This window comes from Gobio gobio (genome assembly GCF_949357685.1).
Source record: "Gobio gobio genome assembly, chromosome: 3".
In the NCBI taxonomy this organism is placed as follows: Eukaryota; Metazoa; Chordata; class Actinopteri; order Cypriniformes; family Gobionidae; genus Gobio; species Gobio gobio.
In genome coordinates this window covers 1,369,336-1,393,311 of record NC_137099.1, presented here as the reverse complement: position 1 = coordinate 1,393,311, position 23,976 = coordinate 1,369,336, and the positions used below count along the sequence as shown (strand labels likewise).

At 35.7% G+C, this 23,976-nt stretch overlaps 2 protein-coding genes across 5 annotated transcripts in view; both read left to right on the top strand.

Annotated features, from left to right (window-relative positions):
- The first annotated feature begins 771 nt into the window (after positions 1 to 771).
- On the top strand, positions 772 to 14,361 carry tfdp1b (transcription factor Dp-1, b). 4 transcript variants are annotated; one of them, XR_013816190.1, is made up of 13 exons: positions 772 to 921; positions 1,603 to 1,664; positions 3,404 to 3,470; positions 5,302 to 5,405; positions 5,581 to 5,693; positions 9,169 to 9,331; positions 9,424 to 9,570; positions 9,733 to 9,801; positions 11,022 to 11,173; positions 11,378 to 11,544; positions 13,672 to 13,726; positions 13,811 to 14,020; positions 14,131 to 14,360. XR_013816190.1 is itself a non-coding variant. In XM_079812309.1 (12 exons), exons 2-12 carry the CDS (start codon positions 1,653 to 1,655, stop codon positions 13,908 to 13,910), a joined length of 1,143 nt encoding a protein of 380 aa, XP_079668435.1. In that variant the 5' UTR covers positions 772 to 921; positions 1,603 to 1,652; the 3' UTR covers positions 13,911 to 14,360. The 4 variants fall into 4 exon arrangements, 3 of the variants coding, with proteins under 3 accessions (XP_079668435.1, XP_079668434.1, XP_079668436.1); XM_079812309.1 differs by having other exon boundaries at positions 5,308 to 5,405; positions 13,811 to 14,360; XM_079812308.1 differs by having other exon boundaries at positions 13,811 to 14,360.
- A 2,375-nt stretch (positions 14,362 to 16,736) lies between these two features.
- The window catches only part of grk1a (G protein-coupled receptor kinase 1 a), a 20,255-nt gene continuing 13,015 nt past the window's right edge, over positions 16,737 to 23,976 (top strand). Inside the window, exon 1 of the mRNA XM_079812307.1 lies at positions 16,737 to 17,760. Coding sequence (XP_079668433.1) covers positions 16,846 to 17,760 — 915 coding nt within the window. The 5' untranslated portion in view covers positions 16,737 to 16,845. The remainder of the gene's footprint in view (positions 17,761 to 23,976) is intronic.

Genomic DNA, 23,976 nt, shown 5'->3' with positions numbered 1-23,976 from the left:
TATCTCATAATTACAACTTTTTATCTCATAATTAGAACTTTATTTCATAATTACAACTTTTTATCTCATAATTATAACTTTATCTCATAATTATAACTTATTTCATAATTACAACTTTTTATCTCATAATTATAACTTTGTTTCATAATTACAACTTTTAATCTCATAATTACAACTTTTCATCCCACAATTATAACTTTTTATCTCATGATTACAACTTTTCATCTCACAATTATAACTTTATCTCATGATTATAACTTAGCATCTTCATGATTGATTCACTCGTAATAATAATAATGTAGTATGTTCAATGATTTAGTATGGTCTCATAATAATGGCTTAGTATGTCATAATTACATTTTTGTGTTGTAATTTTGACTTTGTATGTCATAATGAATATTCACCAAAGCATGATTTCTGTCATATGTGGCAGAGACGGGCTTCTGTACATTATGATCATAGAATAGTGTCTGCAGAGATCCAGAGGTGCACGTGTAAACATGCTGTGTCTAATCGACATATGTGTGCATGTGCAAAACAATTCATTTTCAAATCATCTTCATGAGCATGACTGTGTATCACAATGTTGCCAAAAACATTAACATATTACAATAACTGATGTGATACTCTGGGTGTGAATCACTGAATCGTTAATGAACCGATTCGCTGACATGACTCGGGTTTCCCAGCGGCAGTTCAGAGGATTTCTACGCGTCACGTATGGAGTTGTGAGTGCGGGCTGACGTCACACCATGCGTATCCAATCAGGGCGCCCGCTCACGGGACACCGCCAAGCTCAGTTTGACTGAAGTAGCTCGCGCGCGCGCGCGATCCGATTCCGGCGCGATAAACACGGATTTTATCCGACTAACTGTAAATACCAGCGCGAGATATGACGCGGATGTGAGCGGAGTAGTTAAGGTAAGAGAAACCAGCGCGTGTTACGTAGTTTGCGTGTCGTTTGTGTGTGTAAGGTACGTGGAAGCGTTAGCTCGCTTGGTTAGGTTAGCTTAGCTGTAGCCGCGTCGAGCTAACGCGATACTGTCAACAAGAGAGACACGAACAACAGCGCGAGGATCGCGGTGCGATGAAGATGATGATGATTCGTGTCGCTGTGCGTGCGCGCGCACGAACTGACGCTGCACATATCAACACTAATGTATGGAAGCCCATTTTTGTTTAAAAAACGTAAAAATATGACAACATCAGTCAAAAAAAGTCATAATTATGATTTACCAAAGCATGATGTGTAACGAAATGGGCTTCCACACAACTTTTCGCTGTTTATATGTGTGGAAAGATTATGTGTTGTTCACTGAGATACATAAATATTAATTTTAGTCCGATAAATAAGGAGTTGAGCTTATTAAAACACGCATTATGTAAGCTCAGAGCGTCAGAATAACGAGGGCGGGGCCACCTGTCACTCACATGAGATCAGCCAATAGCAAACCACAGCCATCCTATCAATTCCCCTCAGACACACTCAAGCCCCGCCCCTACATTTGTTCTTGTTTGCCAAGCGATTCACTCGATATACGGGACAATAGAGGAGAAAAAAGACACTTTAATGATGAGTTTGATGTTTGTTTGTGTTTTCAGCTGAACTCCAGTGACTGACCAAAGGCTGGCCACTCACTCCGGTCGCCATCATGGCTAAAGACGTAAGAACCACACGCTTTACATGTTTACTGTAGCGCTTCTGTACGGTTTTGTTTACATATCTCGTTTGCATTGTGTGTCACCGTTCAAGAGGGAAAACATAACGATGGATGACATGACGTCTAATAAACCCTTTTCATATTTCCGGGTTTCTCGGAGCGGAAATCGTCATAGTTGGGTTAAATATTATAGCTGTGAATGAGAGAATACATTCAATATTTTTTTGTGTGCCCATTTGCTCACCTAGCAAAAGAAAAACGCCACAAAAGTGATTTCACAGGGTTTCCGCGGGGTCTTAAAAAGTCTAGAATTTCAAAGTCTAAATTTTAGGCCTTAAAAAGTCTTAAATTCGCAGAAGTATTGAGTTCTAAATCATTTTAAACAGGTGTTAATTTTCCTCCGTCCATGTAACGCTAGCTCTAATGCTCATTGAAATGCTCCCGCAGCGCTTTTTGTTTTTTAATTCTGGGTGTTGTAGTTCTTTCTTTCACTAGTCCAAGTATAGTTCGCTGTATTACGACTACAAATGAGACCAGCATGCATCTTATATTGCAGCCAATCAGCTTTCGTGTTTCGGATTGTACCACAGACACATAAAGCTGATTTTATTCTTCAGATAATAATCCTCCAGTTTTTCGCATTTCCGCGATTACTAAACACAACGAAAAATCAACAATGCATTTTTGAGATCCTGCATAATTCGTAATTTCACCGCAAAATAATGTCAAGATTCCAAAATAAACCAGATTTCTGCATTTTGTTTATTCTACTGTCATGTGTGACTATTGTGAATCTATCATAATACAGTAAATGTGCTACCCTAATTATGCAAATTTCGAGAAAAAGTCAGAATTCTGAGAAATAAATCCCCACACCGATCAGGCATAACATTATGACACGCTCTGTTAGTGGGTGGGATATATTAGGCAGCAAGTGAACATTTTGTCCTCAGAGTTGATGTGTTAGAAGCAGGAAAAATGGGCAAGCGTAAGGATTTGAGCGAGTTTGACAAGGGCCAGATTGAAATAAACTTGCAATTCCAAATGTTTTTTTTCTTCTTCGAAATTCCGAGATAAATTAGTTCGAATTTAGAGGGAAAAAAACGTGCAATTCCAAGAAGAAAAAAAATTGGAAACAAAAAAGAGTAAGAATTCTGAGGGGAAAAAATTGGGATTCCGAAAAAAAAACTCTCGATTCCAAGAAAAACATTACGAGAAGAAAAAAATCTGAATTTCAATAAAAGGTCAGAATTCGGAGGAAAAAACGTGCAATTCCGAGAAAAAAGAAAGAAAAAAAAAACTAATTCTGAGGAAAACGAGTCAAAATTCAGAGAAAAAAACGCGAAATTCCCGAGAGAGAAAAAGTCAGAATTCTGAGAAATAAATCCCCACACCGATCAGGCATAACATTATGACACGCTCTGTTAGTGGGTGGGATATATTAGGCAGCAAGTGAACATGTTGATGTGTTAGAAGCAGGAAAAATGGGCAAGCGTAAGGATTTGAGCGAGTTTGACAAGGGCCAGATTGTGACGGGTCAGAGCATCTCCAAAACTGCAACTTACAGGACTTAAAGGATCTGCTGCTAACATCTTGGTGCCAGATACCACAGCACACCTTCTAGAGGAGTCCATGCCTCGACGAGTCAGGGGGTCATAATGTTCTGCCTGATCGGTGTATATCCTGTTAGTGTTGTTGTTTCTATGAACACGTGAGCTACTCTCGTTCTCTCTGATCCTCAGGCTGGACTCAAGGACACTAACGGAGAGATAAAGTTGTTTGTCAACCAGACTCTGAGTCCAGGAAAGCGTGAGTACACACACTCTGACCCCAGTGCATGATGGGTAACGACTAAAAAAGTCTAGAATATCAAAATCAACATTTTAGGCCTTAAAAAGTCTTAAATTCGCTGAAGTATTGAGTTCTAGGTCTTAAATAATTTTAAACAGGTGTTAATTTTCCTCCGTCCGTATAACGCTTCCTCTAATGCTCATTGTGTTTTAGTTTTTTTTATTCCGTGGTAGTTTTTCTTTCGCTAGTCCAAATATAATTTGCTGTATTACGTGTACAAATGAGACTTATATTGCAGCCAATCAGCTTTCGTGTTATTGGAGACTCTTTCAGATTTAACCACAGACACAAAACACATTTTATTCTTCAGCTAATAGTCTAATAAATTACTAAATATAATAAAAATAAAAATCAACATGCATTTTTTGAGATCCTGCATTATTTGTAAACCAAAATAAACAAGATTTATGTATTCAGTTTATTATATTGTCATGTGTGGCTTTTGTGCAATGTGCATCTAACATAATACATAATATGGTAAATGTGGAATTATGAAAAAAAAAATGCAAATGATAATTTCTGGAAATTACCACCATAAAATCAGTCATTTTAATATCAAAAATCACAAAAAAAATTGTGAAACCCTGGTGGGATTGAGCTATGAGGAAGAGCGAGTTTATTGATTTGTTCAATTTGAATAAATTAATTTACTTTGCAAATAATTTTGTGACTGCATTTCCTTTATAGGTCTTACATTTCTGGCATTCTATGAGAATTTATCTTTTTATGTCAATATTTTTATAACATAGCTTTTATTATTACTAAATTAAAATGTAGACACACATGTAAAATACTGTTGTAATATTTAATTCTAAAAGAAAATGCCATAATTTAATTTTTACAATATAAAATTGCAATACTAATATTTATTGCTTTCTTAATAAAATAAAATAAATCAGGTTTGCTGTGGTTTGCACAATTTGGCAAAAATAAATTGTGGCTATACATTAATATGACTAAAATAATAATAATAATAATAATAATGATTATTACTTCTACTAAATATGAAAAATACTAAATAAAAACTAAATTAGAAAAAATATTAATTCTAAAATATAAAAATGTTATTTTTCAACTATAATGTACAATACTAATATTTCTGGGATTCTATGGGAATTGATCTTTTTATGTCAATATTTTTATAACATAGTTATTATTGTTACTAAATTAAAATGTAAACACAAATGTAAAATACTGTTGTAATATTTAATTCTAAAATATAATGCCATTATTTAATTTTTACAATATAAAATTGCAATACTAATATTTATGGCTTTCTTAATAAAAAAAATCAGGTTTGCTGTGGTTGCACAATTTGGCAAAAATAAATTGTGACTATACATTAATATGACAAAAATAATAATAATAATGATTATTATTACTTCTACTAAATATGAAAAATACTAAATAAAAATATGGTAAATGTGGAATTATGAAAAAAAAATGCAAATGCTAATTTCTGGAAATTACCACGATTAAATCAGTCATTTTAATATCAAAAATCACAAAAAAAAAAGTTGTGAAATCCTGGTGGGATTGAGCTTTGAGGAAGAGCGAGTTTATCGATTTGTTCAATTTGAATAAATTAATTTACTTTGCAAGTAAATTTGTGATTATAGGTTTTACATTTAATTCATAATGGTCTTAAAAAGTCTTAAATATTGTGCTGGGCTTCACATGCAGATCAGTCAATCTGATAGGGTATATAGCGCATATTCATCAGGACATGAATATTAATGAGCGTGTGTGTGTGTGTGTGTGTGTGTGTGTGTGTGTGTGTGTGCTCCAGCTGCAGGTGTGCTGTCCCTCCTGACCCTTCACCCAGCGTCCATCACTGGGGTCAAACAGATCCTGCCCAAAACACTGGCATCCCATCATGTGCTGCCACATGTGGTAAGAGTCACATGACCACACTCGCGGCTCCTCCCCCTGGTCGCCGTGGCGATAAAGCCCCCCATTAACATTGTGTGAGGTGACCCGTGAGAGTGTGTAAGCGGATGACAGAAGGCCGGAGTCAGCGCGATTAGCCCCGTCCTCATCCTCTTACTGCCCCTTGTGTCTCCTGCAGGTGATTGGCTCTCCTCAGAGGACGGGCATCCTGATGCCCAGCCAGGCCACGCCCACCACACACACACACACGCCACACACACACACACAGGAGGCCTCGCCCTGGTCCACCGGGTCAGTCCATCCCTCACTACTACAACACACAAGACTAATATTTCTGACATTCTGTGGGAATTATATCAATATTTTTATAACATGGTTATTGTTATTACTAAATTAAAATGTAAACACAAATGCCAAATAAAAAAAATATTGTTGTAATATTTCATTCTAAAATAAAATGGCATAATAATATAAAATTTAGGGCTGTCAAAAGATTAATCGCGATTAATCGCATCCAAAATAAAAGTTTGTGTTTACATAATATATGTGTGTGTACTCTGTTAATTATTATTTATATATAAATACACACACATTCATGTATATATTTAAGAAAAAAAATATTTTTATATATATAACATTTATATTTATATATATTATAGATTATATAAATGTATATACATGCAAATATTTCTTAAATATATACATGAATGTGTGTGTATATATAAATAATAATTAACAGAGTACACACACATATATTATGCAAACACAAACTTTTATTTTGGATGCGATTAATCGCGATTAATCTTTTGACAGCCCTAATAAAATTGCAATACTAATATTTATGGCTTTCTTAATATCTTCATTTTCAAAAAACAATTGTGACTATACATTAATATGACTAAAATAATAATAATAATAATGATTATTACTTCTACTAAATATGAAAAATACTAAATCAAAATAAAGAAATATTACTATTATTGTAATTTCACTGTAAAATAAAAACAATAAGTATTTATAAATAATCAAATAATTTTATTTTTCAACTATTATATACAATACTAATATTTATTTCTTAAAATTGTGATTTTTTTTATCAATATGTCTATGTCATCAATATGTTTTTATCAATATCTATCATAATAATTATTATTACTAAATTAAAATATAAAAAATACTAAATAAAAACTAAATTAGAAAAAATATTTCATTCTAAAATATAAAAAATTTATTTTTCAACTATTGTATACAATACTAATATTTATGCCTTAAAATTGTAATTTTTTTAAAAATCAATATTACTATCATAATATTTATTATTACTAAATTAAAGTATCAAAAATACTAAATTAGAAAAAATTTAATTTTAAAATATAATTTTATTTTCAACTATAATATACAATACTAATATTTATGTCTTAAAATTGTGATTTTTTTTATCAATATGACTATCATAATAATTATTATTACTAAATTAAATTATAAAAACAAAATAAGAAACAATATTTTATTCTAGAATATAAAAATGTTATTTTAACTATTATATACAATACTAATATTTATGTCTTAAAATTGTGATTTTTGTAAAATCAATATGACTATCATAATAATTATTATTACTACATTAAAATATAAAAACTAAATTAGAAAAAATATTTCATTCTAAAATATACAATACTATAATACTAATATTTATCTAATTTTCTTCATTTTTGACAGGTTTGCTGTGGTTGATTGTAGAGCTACACTATTTATACATCAATATGACTATAGATAATACAAATATAATATTGCTAAATAAAAATATTTTTAAAACAAAATAAGACAATAATAATAATAATATAAAATTGCAATATTAATATTTATGGCTGTCTTAATTTCTTCATTTTCAAAAAACACTATATATTAATATGACTAAAATAACAATAATAATGATTATAACTTCTACTAAATATGAAAAATAAAAACAAAGAAAAATTACTATTATTGTAATTTCACTGTAAAAAAAAGTATTTAAAAATAATACTTTTATTTTACAACTATAACATACAATACTAATATGTATGGCTGTCTTAAAATTGTGATTTAAAAAAAAAAAGAATATATCATAATAATTATTACAAAATGAATATACAAATACTAAAATAAAACAAAACTTAAAGGAAAACACTTGTCATATTAATTTTTAAAATAAGAAAATAGTATTTAAAAATCTAATTTGATTTTACAATGTACAGTAAAGTATAACACATCACATGTATGTCTTAATTTATTCCTTTTTTTCAAACACGCAAACAAAAAATGATTATAGGGCTGCACAATTTAGCGAACATTTATATTTATATATAAATATGACTATAATAATAATAATTATTATTATTATTATTTCTACTAAGTATGTAAAATACTAATAAAAAACTACATATGTTACTGTAAAATAAAAATAAGGTATTTAAAAAATAATAAAATAATTATATTTGTAACTATAACATACAATACTAATATTTATGTCTTAAAATTGTGATCCTCTATTTTTTCTAATTTAGTTTTTATTTAGTATTTTTTATATTTTAATTTAGTAATAATAATAATTATTATGACAGACATATTGATAAAAAAATCTAAATTTTAAGGCATAAATATTAGTATTGTATATTATAGTTGAAAAATAACATTTTTATATTTTAGAATGAAATATTTTTTCTAATTTAGTATTTATATTTTAATTTAGTAATAATAATTATTATGATAGTCATATTGATAAAAAAAATCAACATTTTAAGACATAAATATTAGTATTGTATATTATAGTTGAAAAATAACATTTTTATATTTTAGAATGAAATATTGATTCTAATTTTGTTTTTATTTAGTATTTTTTATATTTTAATTTTGTAATAATAATTATGATAATCATATTGATAAAAAAATCACAATTTTAAGGCATAAATATTAGTATTGTATATTATAGCTGAAAAATAAAATTTTTATATTTTAGAATGAAATATTTTTTCTAATTTAGTATTTTTTATATTTTAATTTAGTAATAATAATTATTATGATAGTCATATTGATAAAAAAATCAAAATTTTAAGGCATAAATATTAGTATTGTATATAATAGATGAAAAATAACATTTTTATATTTTAGAATGAAATATTTTTATAATTTAGTATTTTTTATATTTTAATTTAGTAATAATTATTATTATGATAGTCATATTGATAAAAAAATCAAATTTTTTTAGGCATAAATATTAGTATTGTATATTAAAGTTGAAAAATAACATTTTTATATTTTAGAATGAAATATTTTTTTTAATTTAGTATTTTTTATATTTTACTTTAGTAATAATAATTATTATGATAGTCATATTGATAAAAAATCACAATTTTAAGGCATTAATATTAGTATTGTATATTATAGCTGAAAATAATTTTTTTATATTTTAGAATGAAATATTTTTTCTAATTTAGTTTTTATTTAGTATTTTTTATATTTTAATTTAGTAATAATAATTATTATGATAGTCATATTGATAAAAAAATCACAATTTTAAGGCATAAATATTAGTATTGTGTGTATATAATAGTTGAAAAATAACACTTTTATATTTTAGAATGAAATATTTTTTCTAATTTAGTATTTTTTATATTTTTTACTCTCTGACTCTGAGATCACATGACTCTCTGACTCTGAGATCACATGACTCTCTGACTCTGAGATCACATGACTCTCTGACTCTGAGATCACATGACCTCCGCAGGCGGGGCCGGAAGGGCGATAAGAGCGGGAAGGGCCTCCGCCACTTCTCCATGAAGGTGTGTGAGAAGGTGCAGAAGAAGGTGCTGACCTCCTACAACGAGGTGGCGGAGGAGCTGGTGACGGAGTTCAGCGCCGCCGATGACATCATCGCCCCACACGAGGCGGTCAGTGCCACTTCCTGCTCTCTCTCTGCTGGGAACACACAGATGGGGCTCATGTGTGTGTGTGTGTGTGTGTGTGTGTGTTGCTCCTCCAGCACGTGTACGATCAGAAGAACATCCGCAGGCGTGTTTACGACGCGCTCAACGTCCTCATGGCCATGAACATCATCTCCAAAGACAAGAAGGAGATCAAGTGGATCGGGTTCCCCACCAACTCAGCACAGGAGTGCCAGGACCTGGAGGTCAGAGGAGTGTGTGTGTGTGTGTGTGTGTGTGTGTGTGTGTGTGTGTGTGTGTGTGTGTGTGTGTGTGTGTGTGTGTGTGTGTGTGTGTGTGTGTGTGTGTGTGTGTGTGTGTGTGTGTGTGTGTGTGTGTGTGTGTGTGATCATGTTTGTCTCCTTCAGGCAGAGCGGCAGAGGCGACTCGAGAGAATTAAACACAAGCAATCTCAGCTGCAGGAGCTCATTCTGCAGGTACGCATCACTTCCTGTCTGTCAGAGCACCTTCTCATTTATACGGCCGAGGGGAAACTGAAAGAAAAGACTTTAGTTAACCTGATCCATCTGAATAAATCCTGCACACATCATCCAGACTCAACTCTTTCTCCAGTGTTTACAGCCCCAACTGTCTGCAGGGTGCTAGAGCAATTTTAATAACTTTTCATTTAAAAGTTATTAAACATTTTAGGATGATAGTTATTTTTAGCTGAGGGCGGCTGTCTCGGTCTTTAAGGGGTTAAAGGATTATTTCACTTTTAAATAAACTTTTGCTGATAGTTTCCTCACCTCATGTCATCAAGATGTCCATGTCTTTCTTTCTGCAGTCGAAAAGAAATGAAGGTTTTGGATGAAAACAGTCCAGGGTTTTTCTCCATATAATGGACTTCAATGGGACCCAAACGGGTCAAATGACAGTTTCAGTGCAGCTTTAAACGACACCAGATGATGAATAAGGGTCTGATCTAGACAAACCATCAGTTTCTGAGAGAAACCCAGCAGTATTTATGCTATTATTTTACCTCTTATCAGACGAGCGTGATCATCTCTGAGCTCAGACATAACTTCCGACGAGTGAGGTCAAATACAAACGTGGTCATAGATGTATCGATAGTAGATGCCTCATTCTACTGATCCGTGCATTTGCTAATGAGGCATCTATGTATACATCTATGATCACGCTCGTATTTGACCTCACTCTCCTGAAGTTATGTCTGAGCTCAGAGATGATCACGCTCGTCTGATAAGAGGTAAAATAATAGCATAAATACTGCTGGGTTTCTCTCAGAAACTGATGGTTTGTCTAGATCAGACCCTTATTCATCATCTGGTGTCGTTTAAAGCTGCACTGAAACTGTCATTTGGACCTTGACCCGTTTGGGTCCCATTGAAGTCCATTATATGGAGAAAAACCCTGGACTGTTTTCATCCAAAACCTTCATTTCTTTTCGACTGCAGAAAGAAAGACATGGACATCTTGATGACATGAGGTGAGGAAACTATCTCACCTCAAACTATCTAAATAAAAAAAGTTTATTTAAAAGTGAACTATCCTTTAATAAAGCCAAGTCTGATGGATCTTTCTCTTGATTTTCCCCGTATAAATGAACAGGCCATTGTGTTGTGTCATGATGATGATGATGATGATGATGATGATGATGATGATTCCTGTGCGTCTCATTTCTCATGATTTCCAGCAAATCGCCTTTAAGAACCTGGTGCAGCGCAACCGTCAGGCGGAGCAGCAGAGCAAGAGACCTCCACCTCCAAACACCGTCATCCACCTGCCCTTCATCATCATCAACACCAGCAAGAGGACCGTCATCGACTGCAGCATCTCCAATGACAAGTGTGTGTGTGTGTGAGCGTGTGTGTGTGTGTGTGTGGACTGGTAATCCCTACGTTGAGGGGACAAAATGTCCCCACAAAGATGGCAAAAACCCGAAATCCTCGTCCTTGTGGGGACATTTTTTGGTCCCCATGAGGAAAACATCTTATAAATCAGACTAAGTGATGTTTTTTGAAAATGTAAAAATGCAGAATGTCTCTGCAGGTTTGAGTATCTGTTCAACTTCGACAACATGTTTGAGATCCACGATGACGTGGAGGTGCTGAAGAGCATGGGCATGGCGTTGGGCCTGGAGGCGGGCCGCTGCAGCCCGGAGCAGCTGAAGATCGCCAAGACCCTCGTTCCCAAAGCCCTGCAGCCTTACGTCACAGGTCAGTGTGTGTGTGTGTGTGTGTGTGTGTGTGTGTTTGTGTGTGGTGCGCTGTGTACTTCCCCAAACTGTTCCCACAAAGTTGGGAGCATGAAATTGTCCAAAATGTCTTGGGGAGTTCCTTTCACTGGAACTAACCCCTGAAAAACAACCCCCACCCCATAATCTGCCCTCCACCAAACTTTACACTTGGCACAATGCAGTCAGGCAAGTCAACCGCCAAACCCAGACTCGTCCATGGGATTGTCAGACAGAGAAGCGTGATTGGTCACTCAGAGAACACGTCTCCACAAGGGCTGGGTATCGATTCAGATGTTCCGATTCGATTCAACTCAATGAATATAGATTTAATTCAAATAGCCTACAATATTTATAAAAAAAGAACAGTGAACATGAGTTTACAAATGGGTAATTAAAAAGAAATTAAGAGCCACAAACCTGTATATTAAACTCCTTTTATTTTAGGTACACTTGGCCTACATTAAAACAGAACCCATCTCTATATTTCAAATGCATACAATTATGTTAAATACAATACCATTTTGTTTTTATGGATATTTTGATACACTTATTCTAAAGCATAACAAGGATATTGGATGATTTTCAGTAAAGGACAAATATTTCTTGCGATTTAGCCGACCGTCATTCAGACTCTGTCCGTTTTTATGAAGGCTTTTTCCTCCAGGGGCATCTGAGCTTTGATTCATGCCCCGGATGATGCATTATATTTCGTCACTATCTCTGTTATTTGCGTGCCTTCCTAAGATGCGATTGCCATTCGATTTTATCTTAACGACAAGTATATATGCGATACCAGGCAGGATCAGCTGGAAACCCCCGGGAAAAAAATCGATTCTTGGCCTTGAGAATCGATTTTGAATCGACCACATTTTTAAAAACAATTAATCGCAATTTATTTTTGCCCAGCCCTAGTCTCCACTGCTCTAGAGGCCAGTGGCGGCGCGCTTTACCCCACTGCATCCCACGCTTTGCATTGCACTTTGGATGAGCTGCTCAGCCATGGAAACCCATTCCATGAAGCTCTACACACTGTTCTTGAGCTCATCTGAAGGCCACAGAAGTTTGGAGGTCCGGAGCTCTCGACTCTGCAGAAAGTTGGCCACTTCTGTGACCCTCAGCATGCGCTGACCCCGCTCTGTGACCCTCAGCATGCGCTGACCCCGCTCTGTGACCCTCAGCATGCGCTGACCCCGCTCTGTGACCCTCAGCATGCGCTGACCCCGCTCTGTGACCCTCAGCGTGTGCTGACCCCGCTCTGTGACCCTCAGCATGTGCTGACCCCGCTCTGTGACCCTCAGCATGCGCTGACCCCGCTCTGTGACCCTCAGCGTGCGCTGACCCCGCTCTGTGACCCTCAGCATGTGCTGACCCCGCTCTGTGACCCTCAGCATGCGCTGACCCCGCTCTGTGACCCTCAGCGTGCGCTGACCCCGCTCTGTGACCCTCAGCGTGCGCTGACCCCGCTCTGTGACCCTCAGCTTGCGCTGACCCCGCTCTGTGACCCTCAGCATGCGCTGACCCCGCTCTGTGACCCTCAGCATGTGCTGACCCCGCTCTGTGACCCTCAGCATGTGCTGACCCCGCTCTGTGACCCTCAGCATGAGCTGACCCCGCTCTGTGACCCTCAGCATGCGCTGACCCCGCTCTGTGACCCTCAGCATGCGCTGACCCCGCTCTGTGACCCTCAGCATGTGCTGACCCCGCTCTGTGACCCTCAGCATGCGCTGACCCCGCTCTGTGACCCTCAGCATGTGCTGACCCCGCTCTGTGACCCTCAGCATGTGCTGACCCCGCTCTGTGACCCTCAGCATGCGCTGACCCCGCTCTGTGACCCTCAGCATGTGCTGACCCCGCTCTGTGACCCTCAGCATGCGCTGACCCCGCTCTGTGACCCTCAGCATGTGCTGACCCCGCTCTGTGGCTGAGTTGCTGTTGTTCCCAAGCCATAATAACCTTAGAGGGAGTGTCATCAGCATAAAGATGATAATGGACCCAATACCGATCCTTGAGGAACCAGATTTCCGAGGCAAACCAATTAAGAGTGAAACGGTGTGTGTGTGTGTGTGTGTGTGTGTTGACCTTCATGAGCGTCTGTGTGTTGTTGTAGAGATGGCGCAGGGTGCCATTAACCAGCTGATTGGGGAGCTTTCCCATGTGGCCACGTGAGTATCACATGATCTTAAACATGATGTTTTTAAGTTGATGATTGGGTTATTTCGGACATGTTCTGATCTCTCTCCGTCCAGCTCTAACGGCTCCCGGGAAGAGACGCCCACATCCTACATGGAGGACGAAGAGGATGATGATGATGATGAGGAGGACTTTGATGATGATGATGATGATTAGCTCCGCCTCCTGACGGGTTCTGTGATGGATTCGCTCCAGAACCGCCGATGATATGCAGATTCCGTTCATTTTCCCAGTTCTTGTTCGAAACTCAATATTGTGATCCTGCTGTAAGGATTCCCTCAAATGCTTCCCATAATTCTTCAGCTCAGTCTCTTATCTGCAGTGGCTTATGAGCAGATAAGCTCGATTGATCGTCTTTGTGCTGCTGTAACTTCAGGTCTCCAGTTACTCCCTGTTGCTGAGGGGGACTTTACACCCGCGTTTGTTGTGATTGGCTCTCATAGGCAGCTATTTTTGATAATGGAGCTTTTTTTGTGGACGTTTTTTGATGAACACATGATATCAACAACCTCCAGACGTCCAGGCCTTTTTGTACAATGTAACAAATACTAAAGAAAATATACTTTTCTTATTCATGTATAGAAATTAAACTCAACAAATGATTTTATAGGCTTGTGTTGTTGTTTTTTTTGCTCTCTGTGAAATAATAATGTCATCAAATATTTAATTGGCAAGACATTATTTAAGCGAGACCCTCGTTTAAATGATCGAGAAGTTTTTCACAAATTAGTTGACGTTCTCATAATGTTTAATGCATCAACTTAAACCCTACTTTTCAACTTAATGTGATAAAAATTAAACTAAAATTGCCATTTAATGTCCATTTGAATCATTAAAGGAAGAAAAAACACAATGAGAAAAAGGAACAATGAGACACACCATTATTGTTACTCGAGAACGGTTGCGTTTATCAGAAAGCTTTTGATAACTTAACGTCAGCATGTTCTGAAGATGATCTGAGACAATTTTGGTGAAAATCAGACCAACGGTCTAGGAGGAGTTCGAAAAAGTATTTTTCACGAAATTCAAAATGGCGGACAGCAAGTTAGAGCAAATATGGCATATTGGTAACGCTGTTCTCAGCATGACCCAAGGAATCTATCAAGAGCAGTCAACTCAACTTCAGAGCATGATCCCGATGACACATGACGAGTTTTGTAACAATACATAAATGGGTTCATAAAATACAGCATTTTAGGACAAAATTCAAAATGGCCGACACCTAAAATGGCGGATATGGGAGAGTTGGAGTTTTATGATTTTGAGCAAACCAGAAGTTACAAGATCAATTGTTCATATCTTCTGTCCAGTAGGTGGCGCTGTGCTGAAACTCTACATGTAGCCTCAGGTCATGCTTGTGATGACACACACCAAGTTTGGTCTGAATACGCCAGAGATTTGTGGTTGTGGCCAAATTCGTTTGAGCGTTATTCGAGAGCGGTTGCGTTTATCCGAAAGCTGTTGATAACGGTTTGCTCTGAAGATGATCTGATTCAATTTCCATGAAAATTGGACAAACCGTCTAGGAGGAGTTCGAAAAAGTCGTTTTTTTTGAGGGGAAAACTCATGACGTCTTCGAATCGTCTAGCCCATATAGTTCAAAATGTCTAGCCCATATAATTCAAAACAAGTTATTAGCGTATATGTGAGTGAAACTTTGGACAGGTGGTGGCGCTAGAGGGATTGAGTTAGAGACTCCAAATTTGCTGTGGCTAATGTTCGGACTGTCTTCTATCGGTGTGCCAAATCTCAATATGATGTCATTTTCGGTAGTGTAAAAAAAAAAACTTTTCCGATGCTGACTACATGCTGTTTGAGCGCAGCGCCACCTGCTGGTCTGGAGATACCAAAAATTATGTTTTTTTGCTTAGAACTTGTGAATGATTTAAATCTGAATCTTCTGAACACTTTCTGAATCATAAAAGTGGACTCGTTAGGTTCGTAGCGGCATGCCAAGTCAAATGATTTTTCCATATCAGCCATTTTGAGCGTCGGCCATTTTGAATTTTGTAATTAAATGCTGTATTTTATGAATGCATCCGCGTATGATTACGAAACTCGGGATGGATCATCGTCACGATGCCCTGAAACAGCATGAGAAGTTCCGAGCCAGCGCCACCTAGTGGTAAAATCAAATATTCACATGTTTATAACTGTTATTTGATTTGTTTTGACTTTTATTTGACTTGTTTTGAATTTGTTTGATTTATTTTCGCGGGAGTGAATCTTTGCCGAGTCCAACGATACCAAACATGCTCGGTTTCGCCTTATAGTTTGTTGCAACGTTGTGATTTAGCGTTTAAACTTTCGCGAATATCTTCGAAACTGTTTGTCCAAACGAGACGAAACCACCGTAGGAAAATCAGAATCATAGCGAGTTGACTAAAAGCCAGAGGCCAAATGTCAACATTTTGATCGTAAGTGGCAAAAAAACGCAAATTAAGTCGGTGTGGGAAATTTTTTATATACTCAAAAATACAAATGTCTATAACTTCTAAACTAAATGAGATATTTTCACCAAATTTGGCACGCTTATGTATAGGCACACTCTGAGGACACACACAAAAAGTGGTGGCACTGTGCCACTTGGTGGCACTATAATTGAACAAAATATGAAATTGTCTCTATACAACTCAATATATTTATGGGTTTTTGCTTAGAATTATCTCCAAACGTCTTCACTCGTGTGCAGCTGTGCTTGCCCGCAGATGTATTTTGTCTTCCTAGTCTGTGAACTGAATATGAGTGGTGGCGCTATAATGATTGCAAATGAAATGATTGCATTCACGCGTGACATTGAATTGAACAGCAGTAAATGTGAGGCGGAAAAGCGATTTCCAGAACCTTTACTCTCTCTGATCCTCAGTGGTGTGCGGATCACAGGGTCTAACCAGGTTAAAGTTCATCTCATCGGCCATCTGTGCCAGCCACAGGCAATGGTGAGCAGCTGGGATTTGTCATCCAGCTTTTAGTGTTAGTAATGATTCAGTCATATTTGTCTTGGTTCAGAGGTTTATTACAGTGAGTGCTCCTCCATTAGGGAAGGGTTTTAACCTGAGGAAGGTATTATGGAGTTAGAGGATAAATCCTTATGAAAGATGTTGAGTCAGGTGGATCTGTGTGTGTGTGTTTGTGTGTTGCAGGGCTTATTGTTCACTTCGCCATCAGACACAAGACGTCGTGCTGGATCGTTCGGTTCCTCAGGGACATCCGGACCCCCAGAATCTCATGCAATCGCAATGCTCTCGCTGTGACTCTTGAGCCTCCATTCTCGTCCTGTTCTCTTTACCTCCCTCACCTCGCCATGGACATCGGAGGCTTGACTACGGTGGTGGCCAACTCGGCGTATATCTCGGCCCGCGGAAGTTTCGACGGCTCGGCTAATCCAGCGGCCAACCGAGACAAGAAGTACCACGCCAAGCTGAAGCTGCCCCACATCACGGTGTGCGAAGAGCTGAGGGAAGCGCTGGATCTGCAGTTTAAGAGCATCTGCGTGGAGCAGCCCATTGGGAAACGGCTCTTTCAAGAGTACCTGGAAACCACCAGCGAGTACAAGGGTCCGAGCCGCCTCTGGAAGGACGTGGAGGCGTATGACACCGCGGAGGACAAAGATCGGGCTCAGAAGGCGGGGAAAATCCTCCAGCGCTACATGGAGCCCTCAGCCAAGCTCTTCTGCCCGTTTTTACCCGAGAACGACATCACGAAAGTGAAGGAGCGTCACCAGGAGGCGGCGGATGACCTGTTCGTGGACATCTTGGCCAGTGTGTTCGACTTCCTCAAAGAGGTTCCCTTCACGTTCTATCTAGAGACCATGTACTTTAAGCGCTTCCTGCAGTGGAAGTGGCTGGAGATGCAGCCGGTTGGCGAGGACTGGTTCCTGGACTTCCGCGTTCTGGGAAAAGGAGGATTCGGAGAGGTGTCCGCCTGTCAGATGAAGGGCACGGGGAAGCTGTACGCCTGCAAGAAACTCAACAAGAAGAGGCTGAAGAAGAGGAAAGGCTATGAGGTAGGAGAGCATCTCGAGGTCAACTAGAAAGAGTCTTTTCAGAAATCACAGATATGAGTTATGAATGTGATCAGACTGTGATCAAAAAGGTTTTCTTGATTATGTTGTATCATTCTTCAAACGGGAACGTTACTTTAAACGTTCTCTGAAACTAATTGTGAGAAATCATATTTACCCATTTTCAAAATCGATAGTCAATTATCATCAGTTTGATCCGTTCAGAGAACGTTCTCTCAAAGTTCTTCTGGTAATGTTTGTTCAAAGTTATCCGGGCCCGTATTAATTAAGAATCTTAATGCAAAGAGTAGCTCCTAGTGACAAAATTCTTAGAAATGTTGGCGTTTACTCTTAAAATTAACTAAAAAATCCTAGTAAAGAAAACAGTAATTCAGAAAGCATCTTAACCCTTAAAAGAGGACTTAAGATCAAATTTGTTAGGAGCACGGACGAGGACTTTTAAGAGTTTCTTTAGCAGCGGAGAAAATGGCAGAAAGACGAAGAGGAGAAGAAATGTGATGCAGACGATGGATGACAGTGACTTAAGACGCTATAGATTAGATCATGTTTGTTGCATTAAACCCAACTTTCAAACCACCAATTCAATAGACAAGCCAGCAATCAGTGTAATTGGAAAGAGAATGTTTATAATTCTAAGCCAATCAAATATCTTATAGGAAATTAACAGCATGGTAAATAATAAAAGGATTTATATGCATATATATATAACAGTGTGTGTGTGTGTGTGAATGAGAGAGAACGGTAAAATAGGACAATTTGTGCTTGTAATTTCAAAGTGAAGGCTTAGAATAGACCTTATACTTAAAAGTGCTCCTTTTTCCCCCCATTTTGGACAACCAACCAATCACAGTCTTCAAAAGACTGTGTCATCCGTAGCAACGGGGTTAGCCCCGCCTCTTCACTGAGATAAAAGTTTTTGTATTTTCCTTGCTCAGAGTTGCTCTCAGATCGGTCCCGAATAGCTCTTAAGCTAAGACTCCTATGTAAAAGTTTTTGAGCTAAATTAGGAGTTTTCTGAGAGGACTCTTAGAATCTTTATGAATACGGGCCCTGAAAGTTAGCACAAACATTTTATTTATACATCATTCATTGAACGCTTTAGTTGGATGTTTGTCTGACTTTGTTTAAATGTTACAACTAGTTTCAGAGAACATTTAAAAGTAAAGTTTTTTAAATGTTACAACTAGTTTCAGAGAACTTTTACAACTAGTTTCAGAGAACTTTTACAACTAGTTTCAGAGAACTTTTACAACTAGTTTCAGAGAACTTTTACAACTAGTTTCAGAGAACTTTTACAACTAGTTTCAGAGAACGTTTAAAAGTTACAACTAGTTTCAGAGAACTTTTACAACTAGTTTCAGAGAACGTTTAAAAGTTACGTTTTTTAAATGTTACAACTAGTTTCAGAGAACTTTTACAACTAGTTTCAGAGAACTTTTACAACTAGTGTCAGAGAACGTTTAAAAGTTACAACTAGTTTCAGAGAACTTTTACAACTAGTTTCAGAGAACTTTTACAACTATTTTCAGAGAACGTTTAAAGTTAGGTTTTTTAAATGTTACAACTAGTTTTAGAGAACTTTTGCAACTAGTTTCAGAGAACTTTTACAACTAGTTTCAGAGAACGTTTAAAAGTTACAACTAGTTTCAGAGAACTTTTACAACTAGTTTCAGAGAACTTTTACAACTAGTTTCAGAGAACTTTTACAACTAGTTTCAGAGAACGTTTAAAAGTTACGTTTTTTAAATGTTACAAGTTTCAGAGAACTTTTACAACTAGTATCAGAGAACGTTTAAAAGTTACAACTAGTTTCAGAGAACTTTTACAACTAGTTTCAGAGAACTTTTACAACTAGTTTCAGAGAACTTTTACAACTAGTTTCAGAGAACGTTTAAAAGTTACGTTTTTTAAATGTTACAAGTTTCAGAGAACTTTTACAACTAGTTTCAGAGAACGTTTAAAAGTTACGTTTTTTAAATGTTACAATTAGTTTCAGAGAACGTTTAAAAGTTACAACTAGTTTCAGAGAACTTTTACAACTAGTTTTAGAGAACGTTTAAAAGTTAAGTTTTTTAAATGTTACAATTCGTTTCAGAGAACTTTTTCAACTAGTTTCAGAGAATGTTTAAAAGTTACTTTTTTTAAATGTTACAACAAGTTTCAGAGAACTTTTACAACTAGTTTCAGAGATTTTTTCCAACTAGTTTCAGAGAACTTTTACAACTAGTTTCAGAGAACGTTTAAAGTAACGTTTTTTTAAATGTTTCAATTAGTTTCAGAGAACGTTTACAACTAGTTTCAGAGATTTTTTCCAACTAGTTTCAGAGAACGTTTACAGCTAGTTTCAGAGATTTTTTCCAACTAGTTTCAGAGAACTTTTCCAACTAGTTTCAGAGAACGATTACTACTAGTTTCGGAGAACTTTTCCAACTAGTTTCAGAGAACTTTCACAACTAGTTTCAGAGAACTTTTACAACTAGTTTCAGAGAACTTTTCCAACTTGTTTCAGAGAACTTTTCCAACTAGTTTCAGAGAACTTTTCCAACTAGTTTCAGAGAACTTTTACAACTAGTTTCAGATAACTTTTTCAACTAGTTTCAGATAACTTTTCCAACTAGTTTCAGAGAACTTTCACAACTAGTTTCAGAGAACTTTTACAACTAGTTTCAGAGAACTTTTACAACTAGTTTCAGGGAACTTTTCCAACTAGTTTCAGAGAACTTTTACAACTAGTTTCAGAGAACGTTTAAAAGTTACGTTTTTTAAATGTTACAAGTTTCAGAGAACTTTTACAACTAGTTTCAGAGAATGTTTAAGTTACGTTTTTTTAAATGTTACAACTAGTTTCAGAGAACTTTTAAAACTAGTTTTAGAGAACTTTTACAACTAGTTTCAGAGAACTTTTACAACTAGTTTCAGAGAACTTTTACAACTAGTTTCAGAGAATGTTTAAGTTACGTTTTTTAAATGTTACAACTAGTTTCAGAGAACTTTTCCAACTAGTTTCAGAGAACTTTTCCAACTAGTTTCAGAGAACTTTTCCAACTAGTTTCAGGGAACTTTTCCAACTAGTTTCAGAGAACTTTTACAACTAATTTCAGAGAACTTTACAACTAGTTTCAGAGAACATTTAAAAGTTACGTTTTTTAAATGTTACAACTAGTTTCAGAGAACTTTTACAACTAGTTTCAGAGAACATTTACAACTAGTTTCTGAGATTTTTTCCAACTAGTTTCAGAGAACGTTTCCAACTAGTTTCCGAGATTTTTTCCAACTAGTTTCAGAGAACTTTCACAACTAGTTTCAGAGAACTTTCACAACTAGTTTCAGAGAACTTTTACAACTAGTTTCAGAGAACTTTTTCAACTAGTTTCAGAGAACTTTTCCAACTAGTTTCAGAGAACTTTCACAACTAGTTTCAGAGAACTTTTACAACTAGTTTCAGAGAACTTTTACAACTAGTTTCAGGGAACTTTTACAACTAGTTTCAGAGAACTTTTAGAACTAGTTTCAGAGAACGTTTAAAAGTTACGTTTTTTAAATGTTACAAGTTTCAGAGAACTTTTACAACTAGTTTCAGAGAATGTTTAAGTTACGTTTTTTTAAATGTTACAACTAGTTTCAGAGAACTTTTAAAACTAGTTTTAGAGAACTTTTACAACTAGTTTCAGAGAACTTTTACAACTAGTTTCAGAGAATGTTTAAGTTACGTTTTTTAAATGTTACAACTAGTTTCAGAGAACTTTTACAACTAGTTTCAGAGAACTTTTCCAACTAGTTTCAGAGAACTTTTCCAACTAGTTTCAGGGAACTTTTCCAACTAGTTTCAGAGAACTTTTACAACTAGTTTCAGAGAACTTTACAAGTAGTTTCAGAGAACGTTTAAAAGTTACGTTTTTTAAATGTTACAACTAGTTTCAGAGAACTTTTACAACTAGTTTCAGAGAACATTTACAACTAGTTTCAGAGATTTTTTCCAACTAGTTTCAGAGAACGTTTCCAACTAGTTTCCGAGATTTTTTCCAACTAGTTTCAGAGAACGTTTACAACTAGTTTCAGAGATTTTTTCCAACTAGTTTCAGAGAACTTTTCCAACTAGTTTCTGAGAACGTTTACTACTAGTTTCGGAGAACTTTTCCAACTAGTTTCAGAGAACTTTCACAACTAGTTTCAGAGAACTTTTACAACTAGTTTCAGAGAACTTTTCCAACTTGTTTCAGAGAACTTTTACAACTAGTTTTAGAGAACTTTTCCAACTAGTTTCAGAGAACTTTTACAACTAGTTTCAGATAACTTTTTCAACTAGTTTCAGATAACTTTTCCAACTAGTTTCAGAGAACTTTCACAACTAGTTTCAGAGAACTTTTACAACTAGTTTCAGAGAACTTTTACAACTAGTTTCAGGGAACTTTTACAACTAGTTTCAGAGAACTTTTACAACTAGTTTCAGAGAACGTTTAAAAGTTACGTTTTTTAAATGTTACAAGTTTCAGAGAACTTTTACAACTAGTTTCAGAGAATGTTTAAGTTACGTTTTTTTAAATGTTACAACTAGTTTCAGAGAACTTTTAAAACTAGTTTCAGAGAACTTTTACAACTAGTTTCAGAGAACTTTTACAACTAGTTTCAGAGAACTTTTACAACTAGTTTCAGAGAACTTTTACAACTAGTTTCAGAGAACTTTTACAACTAGTTTCAGAGAACTTTTACAACTAGTTTCAGGGAACTTTTCCAACTAGTTTCAGAGAACTTTTACAACTAGTTTCAGAGAACTTTACAACTAGTTTCAGAGAACGTTTAAAAGTTACGTTTTTTAAATGTTACAACTAGTTTCAGAGAACTTTTACAACTAGTTTCAGAGAACATTTACAACTAGTTTCCGAGATTTTTTCCAACTAGTTTCAGAGAACGTTTCCAACTAGTTTCCGAGATTTTTTCCAACTAGTTTCAGAGAACGTTTACAACTAGTTTCCGAGATTTTTTCCAACTAGTTTCAGAGAACTTTTCCAACTAAAGTTCTGTGAAACCAGTTGTAAAAGTTCTCTGAAACCAGTTGGAAAAGTTCTCTGAAACTAGTTGTGAAAGTTCTCTGAAACTAGTTGTGAAAGTTCTCTGAAACTAGTTGGAAAAGTTATCTGAAACTAGTTGGAAAAGTTCTCTGAAACTAGTTAGAAAAAATCTATGAAACTAGTTGTAAAAGTTCTCTGAAACTAGTTGGAAAAGTTTTACAACTAGTTTCAGAGATTTTTTCCAACTAGTTTCAGAAAACTTTTACAACTAGTTTCAGATAACTTTCACAACTAGTTTCAGAGAACTTTCACAACTAGTTTCAGAGAACTTTTCCAACTGGTTTCAGAGAACTTTTACAACTAGTTTCAGAGAACTTTTACAACTAGTTTCAGATAACTTTTCCAACTAGTTTCAGAGATTTTTTCCAACTAGTTTCAGAGAACGTTTACAACTAGTTTCAGAGAACTTTTACAACTAGTTTCAGAGAACTTTTACAACTAGTTTCAAAGAACTTTTACAACTAGTTTCAAAGAACTTTTCCAACTAGTTTCAGAGAACTTTTCCAACTAGTTTCAGAGAACTTTTACAACTAGTTTCAGAGAACTTTTACAACTAGTTCCAGAGAACTTTCACAACTAGTTTCAGAGATTTTTTACAACTAGTTTCAGATAACTTTTACAACTAGTTTCACAGAACTTTTACAACTAGTTTCACAGAACTTTTACAACTAGTTTCAGAGAACTTTTACAACTAGTTTCAGATAACTTTCACAACTAGTTTCAGAGAACTTTCACAACTAGTTTCAGAGAACTTTTACAACTGGTTTCAGAGAACTTTTACAACTTGTTTCAGAGAACTTTTACAACTAGTTTCAGATAACTTTTCCAACTAGTTTCAGAGATTTTTTCCAACTAGTTTCAGATAACTTTTCCAACTAGTTTCAGAGAACTTTTCCAACTAGTTTCAGAGAACGTTTACAACTAGTTTCAGAGAACTTTTCCAACTAGTTTCAGAGAACGTTTACAACTAGTTTCAGAGAACTTTTACAACTAGTTTCAGAGAACTTTTACAACTAGTTTCAAAGAACTTTTACAACTAGTTTCAAAGAACTTTTCCAACTAGTTTCAGAGAACTTTTACAACTAGTTTCAGATAACTTTTACAACTAGTTCCAGAGAACTTTCACAAC

Bases quoted from the DNA above. Each gene is read 5' to 3' on its own strand.
- tfdp1b (XM_079812308.1), top strand. The intron at 11,174-11,377 runs GTGTGTGTGTGT...ATGTCTCTGCAG, and splicing joins TGCAGCATCTCCAATGACAA to GTTTGAGTATCTGTTCAACT. The intron at 13,727-13,810 runs GTGAGTATCACA...CTCTCCGTCCAG, and splicing joins GAGCTTTCCCATGTGGCCAC to CTCTAACGGCTCCCGGGAAG.